This window comes from Pleurodeles waltl, chromosome 1_1 (assembly GCF_031143425.1).
Source record: "Pleurodeles waltl isolate 20211129_DDA chromosome 1_1, aPleWal1.hap1.20221129, whole genome shotgun sequence".
Lineage (NCBI taxonomy): Eukaryota > Metazoa > Chordata > Amphibia > Caudata > Salamandridae > Pleurodeles > Pleurodeles waltl.
Genome location: NC_090436.1, coordinates 977,612,764 through 977,634,295, shown reverse-complemented (window position 1 = coordinate 977,634,295; position 21,532 = coordinate 977,612,764). Strand labels below are relative to the sequence as shown.

The window sequence follows — 21,532 nt, the reverse complement described above, 5'->3', positions numbered from 1 at the left end:
CCGGGAGTATAAATCCAACGCACATGCCTCGGAGTCGATTTTTTAGACGTGAACGCCTACCTTGCACCTCATTAACGCAAAGTAGGTGTCCACGCTAAAAAATTACGCAAACTCCATGGGCTTTTGCGCTAGACGCGTCTAACCCCAAAGTATAAATATGGAGTTAGTTTTGCGTCGAAATTGCGTCAAAAAAAACGACGCAATTCCGGCGCAAACGGAGTATAAATATGCCCCACAATGTATAGCTATTATTGAAAGTTTTAGGACAGCCAGGTTTTGGGACATGTATGAAAACTGAGAAAGTTGGTCTTAAGTTGGCTGGCAGAATCATGTAAACTAACACAAGATATATACTGAGTTGTGATTCAAAAATATTGAATTGGTATTAGGTACAAAATAATGTCCTTCATTAAAATGAATAGGCCAATGTAAGGTGATATGCATGGCCCTTTAATGGTATTTCAGAAGATAAAGCAGAAATTTGTATGCTCACCAGTCTGCAAGGTAGTTAACAGAAATTAATAAGAGGTAGTTGATAACAAATATTAACAGGTGAAGCGCATACTGTAATACTGCCAAAAATAATGGACTGCAATATTAGATGAAATTAGTTTGCATGCCATTTACAACGAGAGTATGTAAACATTATTCTTGGGTGTATTTTGTCTACCTTTGAACAACAATATAATTTGAAATAAAATAGCACAACCATACATTTTCTCTGCATTTTGCTTTATTTCCTACTAGGTATTTGAACTACCTTTACAACACAAGTCTTATCAAAAGTCAGGATCTGTTTACTGTCCTGCAGTATATATCACAGAACAAATATGGAAAAGTCATGGCTTGGGACTGGGTGCAACTTAACTGGGACTTCCTAGTGAGCAGGTATGTTATTGTACCATATATCGGTGCTTGTCATTTCTCTCTCCTTATGAAAATTATATTCCGCTTTGTAGACTAATGCTCATGATAATCAATCTTTTATAGATAGGATGAAATATGTGCACTTGTCTGATACCTGTGTGGTGCAAGCTACAGTGGAGGTCTGTAACATCATAGAGTGTGAGACCACATGCCACTTGTGTATCACAAACCAGTATGTTTGATTAAATATACAAAATGGCTGTTTTTAGAGACCTATCTCATCTTCCACTGGAAATTCTAGACCATATACTAAAACAATCATGAATACAATATGTGTTAACTCTTTGCACGTAGTTCGCTAGAGTGTTGGATAAGAAAGAATGGCAAAGAGAGCTAAGTAAAAAAGTAAAATATTGTGATATCAGAAGGATATATGTTAGTGAATTATGGTGTCAGTAATACTATTACTTTATAGTTGCACATTTTAGAGATCATAGTAGTGAACTGTTAGACTGTTTATAGCAGATATTTGTTGCTCACTTTATGGACCACTGAATCTAAAAACTAACATTCATTGTACCAGGAACATGTGTTCTATAGGCCTCTGAACAGTACACTACCCCTCCACACACTACAGTCATTATACTGCCACAGATGAACAGCTGTATATATGCTGCATATTTCTCTTTTATATGGAGGACTTTACCAGCGGTTTAACTCTTGGTCTGAAATTCGAAGGTTTTTTGGGGTTAACTTGCCACGTACAATACATAAAAAATAATTCACATGGGGATTGAGGAAGCAGATGCTTTTTTTTTTAACGTACACTCGCTTTTTGAATTTCTTTTCTAGAAAGTAGTGTTATAAAGTGACTTTTGTCAACAGCGACAGAGCTTCAGAACCAACATCAGAGTCACACTTTGCTAGAAATATATCTGCACAATCTTTTGGAGGTGAGAGGCCTTTCTTTAGAAGCAAATCATAACATTCAATATTCTCCCATACCAGGCACTCTGGATAGTCCACACTAGTACATCTGATCACCTGAGGAGTACTAGTGCTGTGAGCAGAACAGCAGCATCAAAACGGCTACCTCTTGGAGATATATTTAATTGATTACAGTACTCATTTCATGTTTGTACCAGGAGCCTCACTTAATTACATGCACATGTTGTCAAATAAACATGTACATTAAGCATCCAGGAAGATGACAAAAGGTTTGGGGAGGGAGGAGCACATGGATGCTCACCATCAGCTTAAATCCTCACTGAAGCCAGTGCAATTAAAATATATTCTTTTGATAGTACATTTGGATGGAAATGAGACTAGGGGCCTGATTTAGAAATGGGCGGACAGGTTACTCTGTCACAGTGAAGATGGATATCATGTCCGCTGAAATCTAAATCTTATTGGATGTAATGGGATTTCGATTTCGGCGGATGGGATATCCTTTACTGTTGTAACAGAGTAACCTATCTGCTGACTTCCACATCAGGCCCTAGGTCTATTTGGTCTTTAACTTTGCATCACAGTCTTCATTCTTAATAGAACATTGGAATGTTGGGAGTTCCCTTGAAAACAGTGGAGAGCTCCAGGCTTCTAATGGCCAGTAGAAGCCCGGGCCTCCAATATTCCAGTGGTTTTACTGAACCTGAGGAGTTTTCAATCCCCTCAGGCTCCATGAGGCCTTTGTTTTATCTATTAGAACATTCTGCCCCCTAGTGGCAGAACGTGTGTCAGAATGTTGTAATAGCCATCTAGCCCTCCATAGCTGGGTTATACTGCCATGAAAGTCCTGAACACTTGTTAAAGGCTCTTGCCTTCGACTCAACACGGGAACGGGCCTTTAATGGCCGGTATAGCTCACTATGGCAGCCTATAGGGCTATATTAGCAATAGCCATCTTTAAAAAATATGCATGGGTAAAATACATTGTAATTGAAAAGAGAGACTCAATAAAGTGACATCCCATAGTATTTCCAAATTATTCATCAAGCACTTAACTCTTAGACATGAATTGCATAAACAATACTTATTAAACCCTGTCTAAACACTGAGATATTAAGGAGTATTTTAAATATATATTTTGGAGGATGCAGCTGCTCAGGAGGATATGGATAACTACTGAGTGAACTCCAAAAATGTAACCAAATCCTGTCATCCCTACTCCATTGCTTAGAAGAGTCTGACATAATTATTATTACAAACAATGCCACATACAAACCTTTCTAACACCTCTTGTACAAAGCACTTACGTTTGATCCGTGACAAATACACTTCCAATCACTGTACTTCTGCATTTGCTCCTGTGTGTACATTACTCATTAATGGTGAAAGACTTTTTGAAATATTATTCTAATTCATTCTAATGACTGCATTTATCATGGTGCTTTGGGGCTATTCGAGCTGAAATGTAAGACAGGGTGCTCCCCTTTTTGGATTACTCATTAAGGGGTGGTTTGACATAACATTTCCTAAATAAAATAATCTGACACACTTTGCATGCTAGCAGTGTGTGTAAATTATATATTCATCAGAAAATCCCTGTCAAATTTGAAAAACTGTAAAGTCAGCTCCTTGAATGTGCATGTTACTATGTTACTGCATGAAACCAAAAAGATGACAATGAATCCTAAAACTGTTGGTTGTGTCACAGAATGCAAATCATGACATTTTCATTAATGACCCAATACCTATAGCAGTACAATTTCTGGACATCGTTCATATCTTGCGATGCACAATTGGTCAATATCAAGAGCAATTTAGAAACTAGCCGCAGGGTGATAAGCTTATCAGACAAGCTTCGTGCAGAAGATCTAAATGACTAAACTGACAGTCAATAATAGATCATATTCTGCTTTATTTTGACTGTGTTCCAACAAAGATTAGAACATTGGAATGTTGGGAGCTCCTTTGAAGACAATGGAGTGCTCAGGGCTTGTAATGGCTCGAAGCCTCAATATTCCTATGTTCTTTGTTCACAACAGCAGCTGTGAACAAAAACCTCACAGAGCCCAAGGGGATTTCAGTCCCCTCAGGCTCCATGTGGGCTTTGTTTTATTTGTTATAACATTCTGCTGGCTATTGGAGGAATGTTCTAATAGCCTTATAGCCCTTTGTAATTGGGCTATACCAGCCATTAAGGTCCTGCTCAATAAAAGGCTTGTGCCTTTAACGCTATATAGGGCCTTCAATGGCCAGTGCAGCCCTCTACGGCAGGCTCTAAGGCTTTAAATTCCAATCTGTTAACACAAATCATCTGGGAAGAGAAATTCATTTACAAACACTAGGGAGCAGTTCTAGAGAGTTCAGGGTTTCACACTCCAGCACACACTCAACTGAACAGTAGAAGCTTTTGTCACAGGATCCTAAATTGGAAAGACCCCCGCTATCTGCACCCCTTGGTAAAAAGGTATGCTCAGGACAGAGTTCACAGATCTGTCGAGCCTCCTGAGTACTCAGCCTCAAGATATCAAGAGCACGTCTGGTGGGAAGCTTTTTGACTTCCTGGCTTCTACATTTTGGAACTCCTTGCTTTTTGACTTAAGACAGGAACACTCTGAAGTTGTTTTCAGTAAGAAAATCTAAACATGTTTTTTTAGGCAACGGTAGAGGTCTTTTGCCAGTTTAGGGCTTAAGGGTGGCTGCTGTTTCAGTCTTAGTGTGGGGACACTCTGAAGTAATCATGCACTCTATAAATCATTTTATTATTATTATTTTATTATTAGTAGTAGTAACTGATTTGAACTATTTACTCATCAACGCCCTCGTGGGCAAAACATTTTTGTGGTTGCAAACTTTGTAAATCACAAAACACAGGCTTAGTCAACTCAAAAGAGTGTTTTGCTATGCACAAATCCTTTCATGAGTCGCAAAAGTCTATTTAACTTGCGAAGCTGGAGTTTTTCAAACCAATACGATTCTCAAATGGAAGGTGGCATGATGAAAGGGACATTCACATCCTGCTTGGGAGCTGCAGTGATTTGTATGAGTGCTTTGCAACCACAACTGCAGTTGAAAATGATAGATCAGCTTGCGACACCCGACTTGGAGTGGTATCTGATTCTGAAAGGTGAAGCTGTCCTGTTGGAGAGCGTCCTCTTTGGTAAAAGTCCTTGCTAGCTGTGGGGGGAGCAAATAGTGGTCAAGGGGACAACGCAGGCTCCTGCCTCAGCTCAGCTCCCCCGATATCATGGGACATGGGTAAGATGGAATTTTGGTCAACTGTTCTTTGCAAGTCTTAAAAGCTCCATTCATATTTATTTGTACGTTGGCACAAATCACACCCTGTCTCATTATTATTATTGAGCAGGAGCATTTGCAACTGCCTTTTGATATTAATTTTATGTTATGGCTGATTAGTACATCAGTTGTATCTCAAAATGCTGTATTGGTTGCAAAAGGTTTATGGGTTGCAATGCAGTTTGCACCCACTGTTTGTGACCTGCCCACTGAAACATTAGGCCACAGGAGACATCTCAAAATGAGCTGTTCAAACTAGTTGAAACCATCACAAATAAATAAACACCAGTTAGAAAATCTCCCAAACATCCTGTGACAACAGTCCCTAAGGTGCATATTCCCCACTGTAAGAAACAAAAACATCCAAGTCCTGTATCTATGGAATTTCAGAAAATCAGTTGCTTAATGTGAATAGTGAAATTCACAGAGAAAAGCAACATAAAATAGTCATCCATAAAAGATCAACAAACTGTGCCGGCTGGTAATTTTAGCAGGAAAGAGGGGGATAGGGGGTCACTCATGTACCCATACATACTCACTCATTCCCATGCACACACACACACACACTCACAACACTAACTCACTCAAATACACATATATACGTGCATTCATACATACAAGCATGCACACATCACACATCAAAATACAAAACCTACCTTCACTGCAGCTCTCTGGGAGAGAAGCCTTTGATGTTACAGGAGGGATGGGACTGCTGCCTTCTCTCACTGGCTGACTTAAGGTCAGCCAATGAGGGAAGGCAGCGATCACTCACTTGTCAAAGTGGGATGGGGTCAGTGAGACTGCTGTCCCTACTCCGCTCTGTAACAAGGTTTTGCTGATTGACACTCATCCTTGGGCTCTTCAGGGCTTAAAACTGAAGCACTCAGGTCCGAGGCAATCAGTGACACCCCCGTCATTACAAGCGGGAGGGCCTCAAGGCACTTTTTCCATATTGCACCAGGGCTGTGAAATCGTCAGTCTGTCAAATTTCAGCTCAGGCAGCCAGGTTCCTGCGCATTTAGCGCATGTGTAGCTCTTGGCTGCATGTCCTGAACAAGAAGAATGAGTTCCGCCGGACAGACACTCTCTTCCTTGGGTACTGAAAACTGGTTACAAAATACTGGCCTCAATTTGCATCCAGTATTGTTGCGACTAGTGAGACTATATGCAAACCAATCTATTTCTTAGTAGGTCGGTTCACAAATTATTAACTCCTAGTGGGTTGCAATTTGACCTACCTTATAAATGATAATGAGGTATGACACAAATTGCAACCCACTAGGAATCACAGCCATCACAGCGATGGTGGCTTGCTGAGATCATCAGACCACTAGGTCTGTGATTCTTCTTAAGTAAAGGAATTTCTAAATTGCAACCCGTTTTCCTTAAAAGTAAATGGGATGCATTTAAAATAAAAATTGAAAAGTGTTTCTTTTTTTAAAAGTAGACAGTGGGGCCTAGGACCACTGCCTTCTCTTAAAAAATGTTTTTGTCAACATTTACCAAGAGAAAGGGGTCCCTTAGGAAGGCCTTCCCATTTGCAAAGGGCTTACCACCTCTTTTGATGAAGTGATAAAAGATTAATGCTTTGTTACCAGAATTCAGTGGCAAAACATTAATACATACCAATCCTGTTCGGTGTTTAGGAGATTCACCATAAGCACACCCCTTTCAAATACCACACTGGTATTTGTCCAGCAACATAAATTGGTGTTGCTGAATGGCAGTTTAATTTTGTACATAACAAATTACCTTTTTGCACTTGCAAATGGCCCAGTTCTGCAAATCAACCCTGTAGGTTGAAAAGGTTTAACAAATCTGGACCCTGTCATTGCAGCAGTGTATCATTTCACTATACCACAATTCCATCTTGAAATTAATTTAACACAAATATATCTCATATCTATTAATTTTTATCTGTCTCTTTACATTGCAGCCCAAATGAGACACAGATATAGAATTTATCAAAAAACATTGGTATAGTAGGGTCTTAGCACAGGTTTGAGAAGGGGTCCGAAATATAGAACTGCTTCCTTTCCTTGTGCTTTTCATTATATTGGTGGACCTTCAGTTTGTTTGTTAATATCTAATACAGACTTTCATAGCTTCTCTAGATAATAAATGTAGGTTTGGGGTGATAAATATAACTCAAGCCTTGATTGTCAAGCTAGGCACCTTTGCGATTTTTGAACCTCACAGTCATCTTTTGCAACATACTAGTTGACTCAGATCTTTTGATTCTCATGTTTTCAAAGTTCATGGCACATGTGAAAGCCAACTATGTGAACATGGGAAACAATGGCAGGCCTTCTAAAAATCCTAAGTAAAATCCTAAACGGTTCAGTATTAGACAAGAATAGGTCTTCCAAGTCACTGGAATTTCCAGACTGTGGGGTTCACATGACTTGCATACAAGGGTAATACTGGAGGCCAAGCTCTCCAGTTCTGTGGTGTATGCTAATGTTGCCCTGGTAAACTGAGGGATATCATAAGCCCCAGAGTGCAATCAAAATGTTAAAATGATTTTTAAACTTGAGATTACAGGTAGAGTGTCAAGTGACATACCGTGTTGAAGTCCAAGGGCAATCTCTTTTATAACCATATGATAGGTGAATGGTATTCAATCTGCTAGAATGTTAGAGATGTACATTAAATATTTTGTTTGAAAAGAACTGTGCCAAACTGCACAGTGGTTCCGGAAATCCTTTGTGAGGTTCTCTTGAGGAGTGATTTCCCAACTAATTTACATTTATATTGAAACACTGTCCATCCCAAGAGGATTTAACAGTCAACTTTCTCTTTGTTTAGGCCACGCAGAACAAATAGTCAAGTCAGATAGATCACACTAGTTATCAAGTGTTTCTTAATCTTTTTTCTTCCATTCTCTGGGCTTCATCATGAACCTCACATCTTGAAAGTGTGGTGGTGGATTGATAATGATTTCAGGACTGTTCCAGAAGTTCATCTTACTTTTCTGTCCTTTAATATTTCTAAGCCTTCAAATTACAATTGTCTGAGTTCATATGGAAAGAAGTATAATGAGTTTTATGAATACTTTTTTTGAGATGCTAGCATTAATTTTTCAGTGCTCCTTATGTAAAAGATCTGGTTAGAGGGAACAAATAAGGCAGGATACCCATGTGATAATACTTCCCAGAAGGAATTAGAAAATGTGTCGTGCAGATTTCTTATTCATTGCTTTAAATTTATTTCGGGAAGCCAGAGTGTCTTCCACAAAGGAAAATAACTAAACCTTGTGAGACTAAAATAAATACCATTGCAGTCAGCAAACTGTTGCCTAATTCCCCATTAAGCATTTGGGGACATATTTATACCCCATTTGCATCATTCTTTTTACGCAAATTTGGCACAAAACTAACTCCATATTTATATTTTGACGTTAGACCCGTCTAATGTCATAAAATTGGAGTTTGCACCAATTTTTGGATGCGTGAACCTACCTTGCGTCAATGAGATGCAAGGCAGGAATTCCCATCTAAAAAATGGTGCTAACCCCATAACCACATATTTATCCACCCTGTGCTAAAATGACGCATGGGTGGGAGGAGCGGCTAAATAATGGTGCAAAGCTTGCTTTGCACCATTATTTAACGCCTGGGTCAGACCAAGCATTAGGGGACCTGTGGAGGACCTGTGGACCCCTTTCCATGGTTAAATACCATGAAAATGGGTGCACAGGTGCCCTCCTCCAGCCCCAGGAACACCCACACCAGAGGGAAACTGGAGGAACGTGGACCCCATCCCAGATAAGTAGAGTAATTATAAGTAAGTATTTTTTTAATTAAAGTGCCATTGGGGGCCCAACCTGGGGCCCCCTGCATAGCACAGGGTGCAGGGGCCATGCCCAGGGGACATTGGTCCCCTGTGCTGGCTATTGGGGTGGTGGGCATGACTCCTGTCTTTTCTAAGACAGGAGTCAAGTCGTATGGATGGTTTTGCACCAGAAAATTACGCTAGGCTGGTTAGAGGCATTTTTTTTGCCTCTAACCAGCCTGTCATTTTTTGGGTGCAAAACCCCCTTCTTCCATACCGCCACCCCTACCCGGCTAATGCCATTTTTTTTTTTTCACGCTAGCCCACCCTTTGCACTGGGTTGCACCAATCCATAAATATGGCGCCCGGCTGCCGATCAGGAATGGAGCAAGCCGGGGCTAAACTTTTTGATGCAAAACTGCGTTAGTGGTGTTTTGGATCAAAAGTATAAATATGCCCCTTGGTGCTAAACAGGAAGGAAAGGCTAGAGGGCAATCGCACATTTTTGGGCCTTTAACTTACAAATAAGCACTTTTCCCTCAAAAAATGCTGCATAACGGGTAGTTACTTACAAGATTTTATGCATTTTCCCCCTAATCTCGTTTAGACATTTGGGCCCGTATTTATACTCCGTTTGCGCCGAATTTGCGTCGTTTTTTTCGACGCAAATTCGACGCTAAACTAACGCCAACTAACGCCATATTTATACTATGGCGTTAGAGGCGTCTAGCGCCAAAGTTCCCGGAATGTGCGTCATTTTTTAGCGTGAACCCCTTTCTTGCGTTAATGATATGCAAGGGAGGCGTTCCCGTCTTAAAAAATGACTCCCAGGCCTTTACGTGGTATTTATACTCCCGGGCAAAAGAGACGCCCGGGAGTGGGCGTGGCTAAAAACGGCGCATTTGCGCCGCTTTTTAACGCCTGGGTCAGGCATGGCGTTAAGGGACAAGTGGGCTCAAAATGAGCCCAGAGTGCCCTCCCCTGCCCCCAGGGACCCCCCCTGCCACCCTTGGCCACCCCAGGAGGACACCCAAGGACGGAGGGACCCATCCCATGGACATTAAGGTAAGTTCAGGTAATTTTTTTTTTTTTTTTTTTTTGTGGCATAGGGGGGCCTGATTTGTGCCGCCCTACATGCCACTATGCCCAATGACCATGCCCAGGGGACAGAAGTCCCCTGGGCATGGCCATTGGGCAAGGGGGCATGACTCCTATCTTTACAATGATAGGAGTCATGTTGATGGGGGATGGGCGTTGAAAAAAAATGGCGCAAGTCGGGTTACGACGATTTTTTCGACGTAACCTGACTTGCCCCATTTTAAGACGCCCATACGCCATTTTCCCCCTACGCCGGCGCTGTCTGGTCTACGTGGTTTTTTCCCACGCAAACCAGGCAGCGCCGGTCTGATTGCGCCGTCTAACGCCATTCCATAAATACGGCGCCCGCATGGCGCTTCAGAATGGCGTTAGACGGCGCAAAATTTTTTGACGCTAAACTGCGTTAGCGCAGTTTAGCGTCAAAAAGTATAAATATGGGCCTTGCTGTAATAATACCCGTTTGTGCGTGATTTGAAATCATTTTACCACCTGAGTTTTGCCCTGAACTTGAATGAAGTGAAATTTTTTTACATCAGCAGAAATATAATTACTATTTCTAGTCGCCTTTATTTGAGGCCATTGACGTCTGACAACTTTATAATTGTTTAACCTCTTCTGTGCCTTGGACGAGATGATCTCGTCCAAGGCTACAGTTCCCCTGTGCCTTGGACGAGATCATCTCGTCCATGGCACAGGGAACTTGGGGGCGCGCTAGCGCGCCCCCCGTGCACCCCCCTCCCCCCCCCAAGTCGGGGATGGAAGGGGAAGACCTTCCCCTTCCACCCCCGACCCCCCCCCACCCCCCCTGTGACGTCAGCGCGCGCGCGCGCGCTGATGTGTCACAGGGGCCTCCCTCGTCGCGCTGGAAGCTCTGCTTCCAGCGCGATTGAAAAAGAAATGCAAAAGCATTTCTTTTTCAATCACTTGGGAGGCCCGGAGGGGCTTCAAAGGGAAGGAAAAGTATTTCCTTCCCTTTGAAGTCCCTCCGAGGGTTTCAAAAGCCGGATTGCTTGCAATCCGGTTTTTGAAACCCCACTAGACACCAGGGATTTTTTTTTTTTTCGTAGAAATTGACAAAAGGGAGCGACCCCTTGGGCAAGGGTCGCTCCCAGGGGGGGCATTTTTTTGAAAAGGCCTTTTCTGCCCCCCCTGGGGGCAGATCGGCCTTATTAGGCCGATCTGCCCCCAGGGGGGGCAGAAACCTCTAGGCACCAGGGACCTCTTTTTTTTTGTTTTTTTTTTTTTTTTTCATTTTTTTTTTATTGAGGTGGGGAGCGACCCCTTAGGCAAGGGTCGTTCCCCTTGGGGGAAAATTATATTTTGGCCATTTCTGCCCCCCTTGGGGGCAGATTGGCCTATTTTGATGAGGCCAATCTGCCCCCAAGGGGGGTAGAAACCACTAGACACCAGGGATTTTTTTTTTTTTTTATGGTTATTGACAAAAGGGAGCGACCCCTTGGGCAAGGGTCGCTCCCAGGGGGGCATATTTTCGGGAAGGCCTTTTCTGCCCCCCCTGGGGGCAGATCGGCCTACTATTAGGCCGATCTGCCCCCAGGGGGGGCAGAAACCTCTAGGCACCAGGGACCATTTTTTTTTTTTTTTTTCATTTTTTTTTTTTTTGGTGGGGAGTGACCCCTTAGGCAAGGGTCGCTCCCCTTGGGGGAAAATTATATTTTGCCCATTTCTGCCCCCCTTGGGGGCAGATTGGCCTATTTTGATGAGGCCAATCTGCCCCCAAGGGGGGTAGAAACCACTAGACACCAGGGAGTTTTTTCTTTGCGTGAATTTCACGCAAAGGGAGCGACCACTTAGGCAAGGGTCGCTCCCTGGGGGGGAGGGGAATTTATTTTAGGCCATTTCTGCCCCCCCTGGGGGCAGATCGGCCTATTATTAGGCCGATCTGCCCCCAGGGGGGGAAGAAACCTCTAGGCGCCAGGGCAAATTTTTTTTTTGTGTTTTTTTTTTTGGTTCTTTTTTTTTTTTTAGAGATGGGGAGCGACCCATCAGGCAAGGGTCGCTCCCCTGGGGGGCAAATTGTATTTAGACCATTTCTGCCCCCCTGGGGGCAGATTGGCCAATTTTAGGTCAATCTGCCCCCAAGGGGGCAGAAACCACTAGGCACCGGGGATTTGTTTTTTGGCGCCAATGTCACGCAGGGGGAGCGACCCCGTAGGCAAGGGTCGCTCCCGGGGGGGGGGGGGGGGGTGGGGGTTGGGGGGGCAAATTTATTTTAGGCCATTTCTGCCCCCCCGGGGGACAGATCGGCCTATTATTAGGCCGAACTGCCCCCGGGGGGGGGCAGAACACTCTAGGCACCAGGGCAATTTTTTTTTTTTTTTTTTTTTTTTTTTTGTTTCTTTTTTTAGAGATGGGGAGCGACCCATCAGGCAAGGGTCGCACCCCTGGGGGGGCAAATTATATTTAGACCATTTCTGCCCCCCTGGGGGCAGATTGGCCAATTTTAGGTCAATCTGCCCCCAAGGGGGCAGAAACCACTAGGCACCGGGGATTTGTTTTTTGGCGCCAATCTCACGCAGGGGGAGCGACCCCGTAGGCAAGGGTCGCTCCCGGGGGGGGGTGGGGGTTGGGGGGGCAAATTTATTTTAGGCCATTTCTGCCCCCCCGGGGGACAGATCGGCCTATTATTAGGCCGAACTGCCCCCGGGGGGGGGGGGCAGAACACTCTAGGCGCCAGGGCAATTTTTATTTTGTGTTTTTTTTTTTTGTTGTTTCTTTTTTTAGAGATGGGGAGCGACCCATCAGGCAAGGGTCGCTCCCCTGGGGGGGCAAATTGTATTTAGACCATTTCTGCCCCCCTGGGGGCAGATTGGCCAATTTTAGGTCAATCTGCCCCCAAGGGGGCAGAAATCACTAGGCACCGGGGATTTGTTTTTTGGCGCCAATGTCACGCAGGGGGAGCGACCCCGTAGGCAAGGGTCGCTCCCGGGGGGGGTGGGGGTTGGGGGTTGGGGGGGCAAATTTATTTTAGGCCATTTCTGCCCCCCCGGGGGACAGATCGGCCTATTATTAGGCCGAACTGCCCCCGGGGGGGGAGGGGGGCAGAACACTCTAGGCACCAGGGCAATTTTTTTTTTGTGTTTTTTTTTTTTGTTGTTTCTTTTTTTAGAGATGGGGAGCGACCCATCAGGCAAGGGTCGCTCCCCTGGGGGGGCAAATTGTATTTAGACCATTTCTGCCCCCCTGGGGGCAGATTGGCCAATTTTAGGTCAATCTGCCCCCAAGGGGGCAGAAACCACTAGGCACCGGGGATTTGTTTTTTGGCGCCAATGTCACGCAGGGGGAGCGACCCCGTAGGCAAGGGTCGCTCCCGGGGGGGGGTGGGTGTTGGGGGGGCAAATTTATTTTAGGCCATTTCTGCCCCCCCGGGGGGCAGATCGGCCTATTATTAGGCCGATCTGCCCCCCGGGGGGGGGGGGCAGAAACCTCTAGGCGCCAGGGGAATTTTTCATTTTTTTCTTTTTTTTTTTCTTTGTTTTTTTTTTTTAGAGATGGGGAGCGACCCATCAGGCAAAAGTCGCTCCCCTGAGGGACATATTGTATTTAGGCCATTTCTGCCCCCCTTGGGGGCAGATTGGCTGATTTTAGGTCAACCTGCCCCCAAGGGGGCAGAAACCACTAGGCACCGGGGATTTGTTTTTTGGTGCCAATGTCACGCAGGGGGAGCGACCCCGTAGGCAAGGGTCGCTCCCGACGGGGGAGGGTGGGGGTTGGGGGGGCAAATTTATTTTAGGGCATTTCTGCCCCCCCCCCCCCCCCCCTGGGGCCGGCTGAGCTACAGGCCAAACACCACAGGTAGGCACCTTGCAAAAAACACCTCTGTTTTCTGTGAAAAATATGTTGTGTCCACGTTGTGTTTTGGGCCATTTCATTTTGTGGGCGCTAGGCCTACCCACAGAAGTGATGTACCATTTTTATCGAGAGACTTAGGGGAACGCTGGGTGGAAGGAAATTTGTGGCTCCTCTCAGATTCCAGAACTTTCTGTCACCGAAATGAGAGGAAAAAGTGTTTTTTGGGCCAAATTTTGATGTTTGCAAAGGATTCTGGGTAACATAACCTGGTCAGAGCCCCGCAAGTCACCCCATCTTGGATTCCCCTGGGTTTCTAGTTTTCAAAAATGCACTGGTTTGCTAGGTTTCCTCAGGTGTCGGCTGAGCTACAGGCCAAAATCCACAGGTAGGCACTGCTTTTTATAAAAAAATGTGATGTGTCCACGTTGTGTTTTGGGCCCTTTCCTTTCGTGGGCGCTAGTCCTACCCACACAAGTGAGGTATCATTTTTATCGGGAGACTTGGGGGAACGCTGGGTAGAAGGAAATTTGTGGCTCCTCTCAGATTCCAGAACTTTCTGCCACAGAAATGTGAGTAACATGTGTATTTTTAGCCAAATTTTGAGGTTTGCAAAGGATTCTGGGTAACAGAACCTGGTCCGAGCCCCGCAAGTCACCCCTCCTTGGATTCCCCTAGGTCTCTAGTTTTCAAAAATGCACAGGTTTGGTAGGTTTCCCTAGGTGCCGGCTGAGCTAGAGGCCAAAATCTACAGGTAGGCACTTCGCAAAAAACACCTCTGTTTTTTTCCAAAATTTAGGATGTGTCCACATTGCGCTTTGGGGTGTTTCCTGTCGCCGGCGCTAGGCCTACCCACGCAAGTGAGGTATCATTTTTATCGGGAGACTTGGGGGAACGCTGGGTGGAAGGAAATTTGTAGCTCCTCTCAGATTCCAGAACTTTCTGCCACAGAAATTTGAGGGACAAGTGTTTTTTTAGCCAAATTTTGAGGTTTGCAAAGGATTCAGGGTAACAGAACCTGGTCCGAGCCACACAAGTCACCCCTCCTTGGATTCCCCTAGGTCTCTAGTTTTCAGAAATGTACAGGTTTGGTAGGTTTCCCTAGGTGGCGGCTGAGCTAGAGGCCAAAATCTCCAGGTAGTCACTTTGCTAAAAACAGCTCTGTTTTCTGTGATGTGTCCACGTTGTGTTTTGGGGCATATCCTGTCGCGGGCGCTAGGCCTACCCACACAAGTGAGGTATCATTTTTATCGGGAGACGTGGGGGAACGCTGGGTGGAAGGAAATTTGTGGCTCCTCTCAGATTCCAGAACTTTCTGCCACAGAAATGTGAGGAACATGTGTTTTTTTAGCCAAATTTTGAGGTTTGCAAAGGATTCTGGGTAACAGAACCTGGTCCGAGCCACACAAGTCACCCCTCCTTGGATTCCCCTAGGTCTCTAGTTTTCAGAAATGCACAGGTTTGGTAGGTTTCCCTAGGTGCCGGCTGAGCTAGAGGCCAAAATCTACAGGTAGTCACTTTGCTAAAAACAGCTCTGTTTTCTGTGATATGTCCACGTTGTGTTTTGGGGCATATCCTGTCGTGGGCGCTAGGCCTACCCACACAAGTGAGGTATCATTTTTATCGGGAGACGTGGGGGAACGCTGGGTGGAAGGAAATTTGTGGCTCCTCTCAGATTCCAGAACTTTCTGCCACAGAAATGTGAGGAACATGTGTTTTTTTAGCCAAATTTTGAGATTTGCAAAGGATTCTGGGTAACAGAACCTGGTCCGAGCCCCGCAAGTCACCCCTCCTTGGATTCCCCTAGGTCTCTAGTTTTCAGAAATGCACAGGTTTGGTAGGTTTCCCTAGGTGGCGGCTGAGCTAGAGACCAAAATCTACAGGTAGTCACTTTGCTAAAAACAGCTCTGTTTTCTGTGATATGTCCACGTTGTGTTTTGGGGCATATCCTGTCGCGGGCGCTAGGCCTACCCACACAAGTGAGGTATCATTTTTATCGGGAGACGTGGGGGAACGCTGGGTGGAAGGAAATTTGTGGCTCCTCTCAGATTCCAGAACTTTCTGCCACAGAAATGTGAGGAACATGTGTTTTTTTAGCCAAATTTTGAGGTTTGCAAAGGATTCTGGGTAACAGAACCTGGTCCGAGCCCCGCAAGTCACCCCTCCTTGGATTCCCCTAGGTCTCTAGTTTTCAGAAATGCACAGGTTTGGTAGGTTTCCCTAGGTGGCGGCTGAGCTAGAGGCCAAAATCTACAGGTAGTCACTTTGCTAAAAACAGCTCTGTTTTCTGTGATATGTCCACGTTGTGTTTTGGGGCATATCCTGTCGCGGGCGCTAGGCCTACCCACACAAGTGAGGTATCATTTTTATCGGGAGACGTGGGGGAACGCTGGGTGGAAGGAAATTTGTGGCTCCTCTCAGATTCCAGAACTTTCTGCCACAGAAATGTGAGGAACATGTGTTTTTTTAGCCAAATTTTGAGATTTGCAAAGGATTCTGGGTAACAGAACCTGGTCCGAGCCCCGCAAGTCACCCCTCCTTGGATTCCCCTAGGTCTCTAGTTTTCAGAAATGCACAGGTTTGGTAGGTTTCCCTAGGTGGCGGCTGAGCTAGAGGCCAAAATCTACAGTTAGTCACTTTGCTAAAAACAGCTCTGTTTTCTGTGATATGTCCACGTTGTGTTTTGGGGCATATCCGGTCGCGGGCGCTAGGCCTACCCACACAAGTGAGGTATCATTTTTATCGGGAGACGTGGGGGAACCCTGGGTGGAAGGAAATTTGTGGCTCCTCTCAGATTCCAGAACTTTCTGCCACAGAAATGTGAGGAACATGTATTTTTTTAGCCAAATTTTGAGGTTTGCAAAGGATTCTGGGTAACAGAACCTGGTCCGAGCCCCGCAAGTCACCCCTCCTTGGATTCCCCTAGGTCTCTAGTTTTCAGAAATGCACAGGTTTGGTAGGTTTCCCTAGGTGGCGGCTGAGCTAGAGGCCAAAATCTACAGTTAGTCACTTTGCTAAAAACAGCTCTGTTTTCTGTGATATGTCCACGTTGTGTTTTGGGGCATATCCTGTCGCGGGCGCTAGGCCTACCCACACAAGTGAGGTATCATTTTTATCGGGAGACGTGGGGGAACCCTGGGTGGAAGGAAATTTGTGGCTCCTCTCAGATTCCAGAACTTTCTGCCACAGAAATGTGAGGAACATGTGTTTTTTTAGCCAAATTTTGAGGTTTGCAAAGGATTCTGGGTAACAGAACCTGGTCCGAGCCCCGCAAGTCACCCCTCCTTGGATTCCCCTAGGTCTCTAGTTTTCAGAAATGCACAGGTTTGGTAGGTTTCCCTAGGTGGCGGCTGAGCTAGAGGCCAAAATCTACAGGTAGTCACTTTGCTAAAAACAGCTCTGTTTTCTGTGATGTGTCCACGTTGTGTTTTGGGGCATATCCTGTCGCGGGTGCTAGGCCTACCCACACAAGTGAGGTACCATTTTTATCGGGAGACTTGGGGGAACATAGATTACCAAAACAAGTACTATTGCCCCTTGTCTTTCTCTACATTTTTTCCTTCCAAATATAGGAGTGTGTGTAAAAAAGACATCTATTTGAGAAATTCCCTGTAATTCACGTGCTACTATGGTCACCCCGGAATTCAGAGATGTGCAAATAACCACTGCTCCTCAACACCTTATCTTGGGCCCTTTTTGGAAATGCAAAGGTTTTCTTGATAGCAATTTTTTACTCCTTATATTTCAGCAAATGAATTGCTGTATACCCGGTATAGAATGAAAACGCACTGCAGGGTGCAGCTCATTTATTGGCTCTGGGTTCCTCGGGTTCTTGATGAACCTACAAACCCTATATATCCCCGCAACCAGAGGAGTCCAGCAGACGTAACGGTATATTGCTTTCGATAATCTGACATTGCAGGGAAAAGTTACAGAGTAAAACGTAGAGAAAAATTGATGGTTTTTTCACCTCAATTTCAATATTTTTCTTTTTCAGCTGTTATTTTCTGTAGGAAACCCTTGTAGGATCTACACAAATGACCCCTTGCTGAATTCAGAATTTTGTCTACTTTTCAGAAATGTTTAGGTTTCTGGGATCCAGCATTGGTTTCATGACCATTCCTGTCACTGACTGGAAGGAGACTGAAAGCACAAAAAATTGCACAAATGGGGTATGCCCCAGTAAAATGCCAAAATTGTGTTGAAAAATTGGGTTTTCGGATTCAAGTCTGCCTGTTCCTGAAAGCTGGGAAGCTGCTGAGTTTAGCACCGCAGACCCTTTGTTGATGCCATTTTCAGGGGAAAAACCACAAGCCTTCTTCTGCAGCCCCTTTTTCAAATTTTTTTGAAAAAAACGAAATTTTCACTGTATTTTGGCCAATTTCTTGGCCTCCTTCAGGGGAACCCACAAAGTCTGGGTACCTTTAGAATCCCTAGGATGTTGGAAAAAAAGGACGCAAATTTGGCTTGGTTAGCTTATGTGGACAAAAAGTTATGAGGGCCTAAGCGCGAACTGCCCCAAATAGGCAAAAAAGGGCCTGGCACAGGAGGGGGAAAAGGCCTGGCAGCGAAGGGGTTAAGTAGAGTGTCAACCAGTAAAATTAATATTTTTAGTTCCTTTGCACGAAGAGAGCATACTAGTAGCTATGTTAAGATGGGACACAGGATGAGAGACCTAATTGTCATCGAGTATGTAGAGGAAATCCTGATGAGGTTAATAATTTGGGTCAGGTAAGCATGGTTTAGGTCCAGTTCGGAACATATATTTCCCAATACCTTACTGTAACTATGTTTTACCAGAATATCAATCATAGATAACATTTTATGCTGCAACAATATCAAATACCAAAATATTGTCAAAGTAGTTATATACACGTAAACGCAGATTTACTATATTTAACTCCCTAATCTCTAATTTTAGGGACACTTGTCCCATAGTAGTGCTTCCCTATGGCGAAATAGTTGTCAAGGAATGATATCGATCTTTCTTCAAATGGTCTGCATTTCCTCTGGAGGGAATTAATTGACGGATACAGTAACTGCAAGTCTAATTTTTTTCTAAATGATTCTTCTCTACACCAATACACACTACCCATTATTTGGATAGGGACAGCGGCATGTATCTTTGGCCCTTAGGAATGCCACTGACTATCCGGGTATAGACGATGGCCCAATCATATAGACCTAATCTTTAGATTTAGGAATAATAATAATTCCTAACATCCTTTCTTAGTTTTTAACGCCATCTGTGATATTGTATTACATTTCCAGTGATGTATCACTAGATAATTGTATACAGTGGTCTTTTAGGATCCCATTTTACACAAAAATACTTCCCATTAAAAAGCTCCTATTTTGAAGTAGGGTACACAATGATGAAGCATGCTACCATTCTTGGACGACTGTCTCTCATCGTATAATATTATATGCCAAGAACAAATGTTAATGTTGTGATTGAGTTTTCTTATAGATTTAGCCTACTATCTGGTTATGAATCTTATATTTATATCCACGATATTCTGAAATACAGACACTCAAACAACATCACTGAGACGACGTACAGAATGTTCTTCAGCCAAAAGTAAAAGGACATCATCCATTCCATTTAGTTATCTTCTGCAATCATGAAGAGAGTGTCAGTTCAGTGAGTGTTTGTCATATATTGAGAGTGAAAAACAATGCACAGTCTTTAGATGAATGTAAGCCTAGACAAAACCTCGTAACACCTCCCACCCTAATTTTAACAGAAACCTTTCAGGCATTTCATTTATGTGTTTCACCTTCTTGGATTGCTGTCTGGTTCCCTTCACCCTGTACGCATCATGAAATTACTAGTCTGCAACTCACTTTCAGATTATTAAATAAACAGTCCCATATTTATACTTTTTTAGCGCCGCATTTGCGTCATTTTTTGACGTGAAAGCGGCGCAAACTTACAAAATATATTTGTATTTTGTAAGTTTGCGTTGCTTTTGCGTCAAAAAATGAGGCGCTAAAAAAGTATAAATATGTGCCATAGTTCTTTCTCAACTGGGACTGTAAAATGTGGTCCGCTACCTTAAGTATGGAAAGAAGGGTTCCAGTGTACAGAGCTTTATAAAGCTGAAATGTAGACTCCTTGGCTGTTCCATCCAGAGAATGCCCCGAGGGTGCTTATTGCTATTTTGGGAGGAAATATGAAAACAGCTCTGCCTTCACCTTTGAATTGAGGGAACATGCAAGATATAGCACAAACCCACATATTTACATGCAAGAATATTACTTAGAGCTAGTGTATGTTTTGGTGCTCAACCTTCATCGATTAAAGACCTTGAACCAAAAAAGCCCCAAGTATTATTTGTCATTCATATTCTTATGGCATTCTTTGAGTGACAAATCCGCCAGCAGGAAGCAGAACGACACCACTAGCATTAGTCTCTGAAAGTCACCAAAGAAAATATTGGACAGTCAAGGTGACATTGGTGCAAAGCTTTTTTGATGTATTTTTCCCCTGGAAGTGGGAGCTGGTGATAACCTCCAGCCATCTGGATGTGCTGTACCCCAATCCACTTACATTGTACGCCTCAGGACCGTACTCAAACCTACAATAACAACTCTGGGCTAATATTTCCCCCATCGCTGGAAACTGAAGGATACCTTGGCTCATTTGCCAGAACTGGATGGTTAATAATAGTCCTGGCTGGCGACCTCCTTTTGTAGGAATGTCAGCATGCGTGAGAGTTGAATTCATATAATTGGAGAAAGTGGATGACAATACAAATTCAGTACGGTGTGTAAACAACCAGTTTCTTAACACCTTCAAAAACATTGTAGAAAACTTACCGTACTGCAGACAAATGGGCTACTGGGTTGGCACCTCTATCAAAAGCATGTGAAATTCTGACCCTTTAGATGTGGAAGATGGTAGTCTAAAGGGGGTTGGATAATTTAATGCATGTCATTCCAAGTTGATTTTGTACTCCATTGTTCGAAACTCAGGAGATAGATACAAAGCTATGTCTCCAGCATATAATTTAATTTTGGCAGCATCTAACAATGGGAGTGAATTCCCTTATGCAAGCGAATATAATGGGCCAGGGGTTCTATCAATAAAGCAAATATAATGGGTGAGAATAGAAATCTGTGGTGGGTTCTTCTGCTGGGAAATACCCTAGCCACACTTTGGTTATTTATTATAACTCGCTGAGGTATTTTGCCTTGTGAGTTTGCCTGAATTTAGGGGCAGATATAAGAAAAGCGGTGCTGCACCCAGTGAGCAGCACTTTCTTAGCGCCCCTTAGCACGCCCTACCGCCACCATGTGTGTGCCATATTTAAAATACGGTGCACCATAGCGCAGGGTAGAGCGTAAGAGCAGCAACATTTTTGCCACTATTGATGTACTGTTCAGGGTTAGCGCCAAAATTTTGTTGCTAACCCGGACCAGTACATAGGAATCCCTTGTAATCAATGGTGTGCTTCCTTCTAACGACTGCTCTGAGCAGGGGTTAAACGTAGCTGCAAAAAATGATGATGTGGAATCTCTTAGATTCCACTGTCCACTGTGCCATTTTTGTGGTCCCCCTAATGGGGGAACTTCCCCTTTGCATACATTATGTATGGTGCATGCATAAAGTGGGGCAAAGGGTTACAAAGTGGTTTGATGCATGCACCACTGTGTAAGTATGGTGCAGCGATTTTTAAAGCCTAACGCCACATTAGCATAAACAAATTACGCTAAGTGGCGCTAGAGCTTCATAAATCTG

At 44.1% G+C, this 21,532-nt stretch overlaps 1 protein-coding gene across 1 annotated transcript in view; it reads left to right on the top strand.

The window, feature by feature from the left end:
• The window catches only part of ENPEP (glutamyl aminopeptidase), a 257,425-nt gene that overhangs the window by 223,917 nt on the left and 11,976 nt on the right, over window positions 1-21,532 (top strand). Inside the window, exon 18 of the mRNA XM_069230243.1 lies at window positions 748-888. Within this exon, the coding sequence (XP_069086344.1) occupies window positions 748-888 (141 nt within the window). The remainder of the gene's footprint in view (window positions 1-747; window positions 889-21,532) is intronic.